Genomic DNA, 10,022 nt, shown 5'->3' with positions numbered 1-10,022 from the left:
ATAACAACAACAACAAGAACAACCCCAAAATAATAGTAATAATAAACCACAATCAAAATTAAGATCATAGATGTCAGGGGGGTTCACCATTAGAAAACCAATCTATATAGCAAACCACATAAATAAAAAGGGGAAAAAATTTCATGATCATCTCCACTGATGCAGAAAAGGAATTTGATAAAATCAAAACCCTTTCCTGATGAAAGTTTTCAACAAAACAGGATTCAAAAATAAATCCCTCAACATTACTAAGAGCTTAGGTATATAACTAATGGCCAACATTATTCTCAATGGAGAAAAACTTCAAGCATTCTCATTGAGAACAAGGAAATATCTCATTAATGAGATAAAGATAACCATTATCATGAGGTTTGTTCAATATTGTACAGGAATTCCTAGTCACAGCAATAAGGCAAGAAAGGGAAATAATAGGACCCAGCAATTCCACTGCTTAGAATATACCCTGAGAAAATGAGAACTGTCGCATAAACCAATGTTCATAGCAGTGTTATTCACCATCACAAGAACATAGAAACAGTCCAAAGGTCCAACCACAATCGAATGGATTGAAAAATTTTGGTACATTCACAAGATGGAATACTATGCAGCATGCAGGAGCAATGATTTTGTAAGTTACTATCTGACTTGAGAGGGACTGGAGAGCATTATGCTAAGCGAACTAACTCAGCTCCACAAGGACAAATATTGTATAAGACCATTATTGTAAAATGAGTACAAGGATTCAAGGGGATGGGAGGATGGGAGCAGAGGTCTGAGGTAGGGTGGGGGAAGAGTGAGGCGTTAATCATAGAGATGCACAATTTGCTGGATGGAGGGGGGAGGTGAGGGAAATGTGAAAGATCTGGTGTGAAAAACAATGTATAACAACTCTGTAAATAAACCAGTATGTAATAATAATAGCAATAGTAATAATGATGATGATGATTATAAAAACCCTGCATCCAACAACTCTGGAATGGGATGAAAGATAGTGCGAAACACAACATATATGAACTTTGTAAACAAATCAATATAAAACAACTTTTTTTTAAATCCACACACACAAAAGAAGGTAAATAAAACACATTCAAATTGATAAGGAAGAAGTAAAACTACCATTGTTTGCAATGACATGATCCTACATACAGAAATGGCAGACACAGAGGCCAATGGAACAGGACTGAGAACCAGTAAAGCCATTCACCTTTGCACAGCAGATTGTCAACAAATGGTCTCCATCCATTCAATGGGGAAAGGCTAGTCTAAAAATTGGTGTTGATAAAGCTGGATTCTCTACTTGTAAGAAAATGAAACAGGATTCATACCTCACACCACCCACAAAAACGAACTCAAAATGGATCAAAGACCTAAATGTTAATCCTTACATGATAAAGTTCTTATAAGATAAAGTAGGGATAACACTAGGGGTCCTAATCTATGCCTAAATATACCATTATACATAACTGAAAATGTATAAGCAAAAGATAAACTAGGGAACAAGGTAACTGGGGCCTTAAATAGTTTTGTTCATCAGAAGACTTTAGTAAAAAAGCAAAAAGAGAACTTACAGACTGGGAGGGGAAACAATGATACATCTGAAAAGAACCTATCATAGACTGAATTGTGTTTCCCCAAAATATGTGTCAATTTAGTGAGGCTGTGATTCTCAGTATACATTTCCTAATGTAGTCCCTAACACTTTGTGCTGTTAACAGATAGTCCATGTGTGTATCCAGTGGTTCAAATCTACCATCAGTTGGTTCCATGGGCAAAAGATGGGCCATCTCCTCCTGTAAAAATGTTCAGCCTCAGAAACCCAACGGAGGGTTGCTATACATGCAAATCTACCTGATGATAGTAAGTCTGCATTTTATGACATTAATGAGGCAGCTATATAACCATCTCGTGATGTCTGGGATGCAATCAACAAATTGGTTGTAAGGGGATCAGGGTAGGATGTGACGTTAACTAGGTCACAGCCGTGATCTGATCCAAGGGGAATTTCCCTGGGGTGTGACCTGAATCATCATTTGTTTTACAGGACAGAAAAGGAAAGAGAAGTGAGCAGCAAGAGGAAGACCTTAGAATTACCAAGAAAAAAGAGTTGGGAGCAGATAGATTCATTAGACCCTGGTCCATGGGCTGTGAACCTCCTCGAAGAAGAAAACACAGAGAGGACATTTTTCCCCTAGACCCTGCTACCTGAATGTGATCCACTAGCCCCCTAAACTGTAAGAGAATAAATTTTTTGTCTGTTAAGTCCATGTACTTAGAGTATCTCTGTTACAGCTAGATAACGAAAACAAGGTCTAATCTCTAACATGCATAGAAAATGTTAATAACGTAACAACAAAAATACAATGAAATGAAAAATGGGCAATGGATGTGAACGGACACATGAAGAAATGCTTCTGATCATTAGCCAGGGCTGCTGTTGTTAGTCACGACTCATAGCGACCATATGAACAACAGATTGAAGGCTTGTCCTGCACTGTACCACCCTCACAGTCTCTGCCACAATCAAAGTCACCGTCATAATGGCAGGTCATCTGGTTGAGGGTCTGCCTCCTTTTAGCACATTCACCATTATAATTGTTGTTGACAGGTGCCATCAAGTAGTGTCTGACTCAAAGCAATCAACAGATCTGGACCCTGTCCTATCCTGTGCCATCCTCATTACCTCCGGCACACTTGAACCCACTGTGTCAGTCACTATGTCAATCCATCTGGTTGAGGGTCTTTCCCTCCTTTCCTGTCCCTCCACCTTCCCAAGCATGATATCCCTCTCCGCAGCATAACCTCTCCTAGCAACATGCCAAAGCGTGTGAGACAAAGTATTATCATCTTTACCTCCAATCTTTACCCCTCTGGCTGCACCTTCTCCAAAATATATTTGTTCTTTTGGCAGTCCACTGGATATTGGAAGCAGGAGTGGCACCCACTTCCTAAACAACATACCTCCAGAAACTCGATAAACTTTGATAAATGTTGATAGTTGTAGAGGGGCTTCAGGCCTTTTGTTCATAGGGTCGCTATGAGTCATGCTCGACTCAAAGGCAATCAACAACAACAAAAACAGGATATTCAGGACCCTTCTCCAACATCACAGTTCCTAGGCATCAATTCTTCTGTCATCCTTATTCTTTGCCCAGCTTTTAGCAGCACAGCAAGTCATTGAAAAAATCATGCATGGCCTGAATCTGGTGCACCTCAGTCCTTAAACTAACATCATTACTCTTCAATAATTTGGAGAGGTGTCTGACTGCAGACTTTCCCAGTGTGGTATGTCTCTTATCTCCTGATTGCTGGTACCAAGTATACTGATTGTGGATCCAAGTTAAGATGAAGTTATTAACAGTTTCAAGATGAAGTTGTTGTCAGTTTCAGTATTTTCTCCATCTACATGATGCTTTCTATCAGTCCAGTGGTGAGAATTTTTACTTTTTTTAAGATGCGATGCAATCCGTATTTAAAGTTGCAGTATATGATCTTCTGCAGGAAGGGCTTCAAGTCCTCACTTTCAACAAGCAAAGTTGTATCATCTGCATATCAAAGCTTATTGATGAGTCTTCCTCCAATTCTGAAGCCACATTCTTCTTCATAGTGCCCAGCTTCTCAAATAATTTGCTCAGTGTCAGACTGAATAGGGCTGTAGAGAGGATACAGCCCCAAAGCACTCTAAATTTTAAACCATGTAGTGTTCTTTTACTCTGTTTGCACAACAACAACCTCTTGGTCTAGGTTTAGGTTTCACATGAGCACAATTAAGTGTTCTGGGATTCCCATTCTTCTCCATGTTAGCCATAATTTGTTATGATCTACTCTAACAATTTGTTAATTAAAAATTGCTAATTCTCACCATGAAAGAGATACAAATAAAAATGACAATGAGATACTATCTCACACTTGTCATAGTACCACTGATCCAAAGAAAACAACAGCAACATGAGATTGTGGGGAGATCTGAACACCCCTTCTGGTGAGGCTGTAAAATGGTATAATTGCTATGGGAAACAGTACCTGATTTCCTCACAAAGTCATAAACAGAAAACCATATAATCCAGCAATCCCATCTCTAAATATATATCCTGGAGGAAAAAAAAAGGGCACTCTGATGGCCGATTGGTTAGGAGTTGCACTAGCAACTAAAATGTACACGATTCAAATCTACCAGCTGCTCTGTGAGAGAAAGACGAACAATCTCCTCCCATGTGATTAAATGCCTCTGAAAACCCACTGGAGGGTCAGCTATGGATTGGTTCCAACTCAACAGCACACAACAACAACAGAGAAAAAGAACCAGGTTACAAACGGATACACACACATCCTCGCTCATTGCTGTTTTACTCAGAATAACAAAAAGATGGAAACAACCTACGGGTCCATCAGTGGATGAATGTATAAACAAAATGTTATACAGATGTACAATGGAATACTATGCAACAATAAAAAATAGTGGGTCTGAGAAACATAATATGGATGGATCCGGAGGACATCATGCTGAGTGAAATAATTCAATCATTAAAAGACAAGTATGAGACAACTTTTATATCATTAAAAGACAAGTATGAGATGAATCTTATAAGAAGTAAAGGATAGGTTTACACAGAAATCTGGAATGGAAGTTAGTCATGGAGAGCACCTCACAAGCCAATTAACAGATTGGCCTTTAAAACAATTAAGGCTCATGAGGAAAGTACTTTGTAGAGCAATCAACTCTGCATGAACCAACAGGTAATGTTTGCCCCAAAGCAAAGATGAGAAGACAGGGAAACTGGAGGGATGTGAATAGCAAAGTAGGGTGGAAATGTAAAGAGAGCTGACATATCGTGGGAGTAGCAACCAATATCACAAAATTATCTGTGTATAAATTATTAAAAGGGAAACGAATTTGCTGTGTAAACTTTCACCTAAAACATAATGGAACGGGTGGGGGTTTTTCCCCACAAAATCACTTCATCACAATCTCTTTTCTTTTTAACTCTTACCACCACTTAAAATTACATTATTTACCTATAACTTGTGTGATAACTATGTTTTCCTCTGCCTATGTTTTCTGTGTGCTGTGGAGCTCCGTGTGGAGACAGGCCTACGTCTTGTTTGCTGCTGCATCCGCAGTGCCTACCACAGAGCCTGGCACAAAGGAGGTGCTTGGTAAATCCTTGTCAAACAAAACGATGGAAGGAACCTGGCCTTCGTCAAACAGCAACGCCTGTGCTTTCACAAGAGAAAGGAAAGCAAGGGACTCTAGTAAAAGAACCAAATTTACTTCAGTTTAAGGCAAAATTCCACACAGAAACTGTCTCAGAGACGGGCACAGGACCAGACAGAGTAGAAACACCACCTTCATGCATGACTGGAAGGGAAGCAGTGTCGAGCATCAGACAGGGTGTGGCCTGGTCTTCACTCAGGCGTGGGAAGATCAGGTTTCTGTGGGCTGAGGAGCCCCATGCAGCAGGAGGGACTGGCATGCATGTCCTGCTCCCCGAGTGGGTCAAGGCTGGACGGCTGGGTGGGCCCAGGAGTGAGCTCACCTGTTCCCACCTTTCCCACAACAGGGACAGAGGGCTGGGCTCAGACACCAGAGCCCAGGGCTGAAGGATTGGGGTGTGTCTGAGGTGACAGGACAGAGTGACCCCTGGGCCAAGACGGCCTGGGAGGAGTGGGGTGGGGAAAGGTGAGCATGGGATGAATGGACCCTCAGGACATCAGAGCTGAAGGAAAATCTGGGACCGTCTGGTCAACCCTCTCACCATACAGATGTGGAAGCTGAGGTCCTCCGTGTAGAAGGGCCTTGCTTTGGGTTCCCACAGGAGGGAGGAAGTAGAAATAGGGCTTGAGCTCAGGACTCCTGTCTCCTATCCCTGTGGGACAGAGGCCGCTCAGAGAGCAAGGGCAGTGTGGGAGCACCAAGGCTAGGGTGCTTTTTGCCTAACCTCCAGGTGGGCAGTGGAAGGCTGGGAACCAGAGGTCCAGGAGTCATTGGTGGAAGAGGCCTAGGGGGCTGTGTGGCTAGAACCTGCCTCATACTATGCTTGAGAGGTGCCAGGGAGGAATGGCCCTTCACTTGTTCCACTATCACAGACTCTACCTCAGGCCGGCAGGGCCTTTACTGCATGCAAGTGTCCCCGGAAGGGGGCCACGAGTCCAGGCATTCCTGCAAACTCCTTAACCTCATGAGTCTCATTGGAATAGGGTACCAGATAGAGACTGGGATGGGGGTTTGGGGTAATATTGGAGAGCAGATGAGAGGACTGGGGCTAGAAGAGGAGGCCCAGGGTGGGCTGAAGGGGAGCTCCCACTGTCCCGCTTCACATTGCTAATTGGGCGAGAAGTCACGGAAGAAGGGCGAAGAGGTGTGCTGAACCTTGTGTACACCTCCGCCTGGTACCACTCAACCCCTGCCTCCATGGGTCTGGGGCCCGAAGGAGACCGGAAAATTGGGGTGGAGTTTCCGCAGGCCCCACCTCAGAGGCACACATCTGCCCGGGGAAGGGGGCTAGGCTAGCCAGGGACCCTGCCCACCCTTGCATCCGCTCTCCCCAGGTCCCAGCCACCAAGCAGCTGCAGGGTGGGCTCAGATGTGTGTGTGCAGCGGGGAGGCAGGGGGCGTGCGGGATGGGGACTGAGGGGGCGAGCTGGCCGGGGGCCCAGGCGGGGGTCGCGGGCGGATGCCCTGCGCCTTCATGTAGGACACCAGCTGGTCGGGGATCTCAGCCAGCACGTCGCGGGCCAGGCGTGCCATGCTCAGCACGTGGTTGCCGGTGCGGTCCACGTAGTCCCGGAAGGGCACGAACTGGGGGGCAGGAAGGCAGGGTCAGTGCGGTCTGATTTCCCTCTTAATCCAGCCTGGAACATCTCCAGGACCTGAGGTCACGCCCTCACCCCCTCCCCCAGCCTCTGCCATCATGACCCGTGTCCACTCCCTCACTCTCCACTCCCTGAGGGCAAGGAATCTGTCTGTCGTCCCTGTCATTCTATTAATCAAAAAACGGAACAAGATCCTCATCTCTTTAATCCTAGCATGAAACATGGGGCCTGGAACTTAGTAGGTGTCTGGAAAGGCTGAATGAATGCCCTGGCCTCGGGGCCACAGTGCCTGCAGGGTCTCCTCTCCCATCTCTGGCAGAGTCCTGTCTTCAGCCCCTCTCTTTTTCCTCTCAGGGGCCAATGTGGACAAAGCCTAGAGCCTCTGGCTTCCTCCTGAGGCGTCCCACATTCCCTGAGGTTCTCGTGCTCACTCCAGCCTCCTGGTTTTTCCATATAGTTTCCTCCTTTTATGTTGCCTTTGCTTTGTTCCAGGCCCTCCTCATTTTAGGTCTTCATTCCAGGAATGCTGCCCTCTCCCCCATTTCTTTTCATCAAGGGCATGTGGAGAATGTCAGAGTTGGATGCACCAACTCTTAAGCACTAGGGACTCAGCTGTGTGACTGAGAGATGTGCTCGCTGAGGGGACATTCTGCAGGACAGGAATCCCCAGAGGAAAGTGCGCAATTTTCTCATTAATTTGCACCCTATGAGGGGATCTTAAGACAGTAACTCAGTTAACCAAGTAATGCCCATTTTCAGAGAGGGCTGGTGCAATGGTTTAAAACACCTCCACCAGCAAACGGTTTGCCATCTCACCAGCAAGTCAGACAGACAGAAAAACAACTTGCAAGGAGCCAGGTTACTGGTGAGGTGCCTGCAGGAGACCGGGAGGCCTGGAGCGCCAGGGACAGCTGCAGAGCTTGGAGGGCAGCCAGAGGACGCTGGGTGGGGGCACCAGCAATGTTAGGGGTGAGGAGTCACTGGTAAGTGACACAGCGGGGAGCAGGCCGGCCCAGAGAGGAGGGTGATCCCAGGTATGAACTTTGTCCTCCTCCAAGGTAGTCACGCAACTCTGGGTCTCCCAAGTGCCTCCCCTCAGGGTCCCACAAAGAAATCCCCTGAAAGGTTTAAGTGAGCCTGGCTAGAGGCACCCTCGTGGTTTCTGTGGGCAGGCAGGGCCTGGGCTTCACCTGCACGATGTCCCGCTCGGCCAGCTTCCCCCGGGAGGAGATTCGGACGTCGTCACCATCCAGCTCCACCATGGCTGTGTGGGGAGGAGCAGCATGGTGGCCATTAGTAGTGGAGACCCCTGGAAACCCCTGGAGGGTGGGGGGAGTACACCCAAGCAGACATCATAGACTCCCAAGGTGGGAGGAAGGATGAGTGACTCAGAGTCTCCTCCCCCCAGGCTTGGGATGTGGCTGTGGGGCACACACCCTGACACACCCCTCCCTGCAAACAAACGTACCCTCCTGCCCTGCACACTCACCCATGCACACACTGCGGCAGCGGCGGGCGGGCGGGCGAGAGCTCTCACTCTTGGGAAGTGTCATTCCCAGGGGTCAGAAGCCTCTCAGGAAACAGCTGAGGGACAGGAATGGAGAGCAAGGGAGGGCAGTGGCCAGACTCACCGTCAAACTCGGCTTGACCCACACCGATGATGATGATGGACATGGGGAGCTTGGCCGCCTGAGGGGACAGAATGGCATGAGTCAAAGGAACAGAGACGAGGCGGGATGAGGAAGAAATAAGACAGAGAAGGGGAAGGGTGAGGGAGAAGTCCAGAGTCAAAGACCAAGGGAAATGGAGAACAATGGGAAGTGGAGACAGACAGACAGACAGAGGGGTAACTATGTCACAGGTCTGCGTCTGTCAGTCACCCCTGCCCCTCTCACACTGGACCGCCATCATGTGGGCCCACCCTCTTTGATGTAGGTCTGAGGAGGGGCTGGGCAGACAGGGATTCTTTCTCAGAGAGGCCACCCTATTCCTGTGTCTCCCCTTCACTGGGGCTCCCACCTCCCTGACCTGGCAGGCTGGGCTGGGGGCTGGGGAAGCATCATTTTGGAATGAGACTAATGAGGGAGGGTACACATCCTGCCAGCAGGATCTCACAGTAGCCTGGGAAGGGGGGGGCAACTTCACTGGAAATCCTCCCAGAGCATGCAGCCAGGGATGGGGGAGTTGAGTATGGTCTGTGGGTCCCAAAGAGGACGGGAAGGGAGTAAAGTGACACCCCAGTGCTCCTTTAGGAAGGCAGCTCCCCCAAGGCCTCCTCACGCACGTTGACGATGGCCTCCTTGGTCTGCGCCATGTCCGAGATGACCCCGTCTGTGATGATGAGCAGCACTGAGTACTGTGAACCATCCTGCACGGTCGCCGCGTTCCTGGGGAGAAGGCAGGCCTCTGAGCACGATGACCTCCCCGCAGGGACCCTGAGCCTTGTGACGGGGACAGGGCCTCAGGGATGGGCTGGTGGCCTCTTCAGGGTCAGGGCTCCCTGAAAGGAGGTCAATGGGAAAGACCCATCCTCCCATCATCTCCCAGTTGCACGAGTGTCAGGAATGGGGTCTTGTGACTCTGGCCGAGCAGAGGCAGGAGCTCACCTGGCCACGTGGGTGACCACGGGGGCGAAGTTGGTGGGGCCGTAGAGCTGCACGGTGCGCAGGCTCCGGTGATAGGCCTCCAGGATGCCATCGATACCACAGCAGGAGGGGTTTTCTTGGTTGCCGTTCTGGGGTGGGGGGTGCACAGAGAGCCAAGCAGGTGCTTAGGATGGGCTGGCTGAGCTCAAGAAGGAGGACAGCTGAGGGACCTGGGGGAGTGGAGTCAGGTCTGGCCTCTGCTAGACCACTCTCTGGTGGGCAGGGGTCAGGAGCAGAACAGGGCATTCCTGGACCCACCCTGAAGAGCAGCACACAGGCTAGGTGAGGTGGTGACAAGCCTTGTCTTCTCCAGGCACCCACTCAGAAAGGACCCTTAGAGAACACAGGCCAGTCCACCACGCCGACAGTAAGTGCTGGGGCCGAGCAAGTGAGGAGAGGGGCCTGTGGCTGATTCATCTTTGTCCAGAAACCAGCAGACTGCACTCCACAAACATGTAAGAAACGTTCCCTAAATACATCTGACTGACTGACCAAGCAAACATCCCTACATTATGGGAAGGAGGGACAGGAGATGCCTGAGGAACATCTCCAGATGGTCTGGGATCC

General features: G+C 48.4%; 1 protein-coding gene across 1 annotated transcript in view; it reads right to left on the bottom strand.

Annotated features, from left to right (window-relative positions):
* Window positions 1-6,577: 6,577 nt before the first annotated feature.
* CPNE5 (copine V) overlaps window positions 6,578-10,022 on the bottom strand; it is a 155,462-nt gene continuing 152,017 nt past the window's right edge. The window contains exons 17-21 of the mRNA XM_006882032.1: window positions 9,417-9,544; window positions 9,095-9,197; window positions 8,442-8,499; window positions 8,001-8,074; window positions 6,578-6,796 (exon numbers count right to left, since the gene is read on the bottom strand). Of these exons, the coding sequence (XP_006882094.1) occupies window positions 6,578-6,796; window positions 8,001-8,074; window positions 8,442-8,499; window positions 9,095-9,197; window positions 9,417-9,544 (582 nt within the window). The remainder of the gene's footprint in view (window positions 6,797-8,000; window positions 8,075-8,441; window positions 8,500-9,094; window positions 9,198-9,416; window positions 9,545-10,022) is intronic.

Source organism: Elephantulus edwardii, unplaced genomic scaffold (genome assembly GCF_000299155.1).
Source record: "Elephantulus edwardii isolate Elephantulus edwardi_28Jun2011 unplaced genomic scaffold, EleEdw1.0 scaffold00017, whole genome shotgun sequence".
NCBI lineage: Eukaryota > Metazoa > Chordata > Mammalia > Macroscelidea > Macroscelididae > Elephantulus > Elephantulus edwardii.
This window is presented reverse-complemented; position numbering and strand designations above follow the sequence as displayed.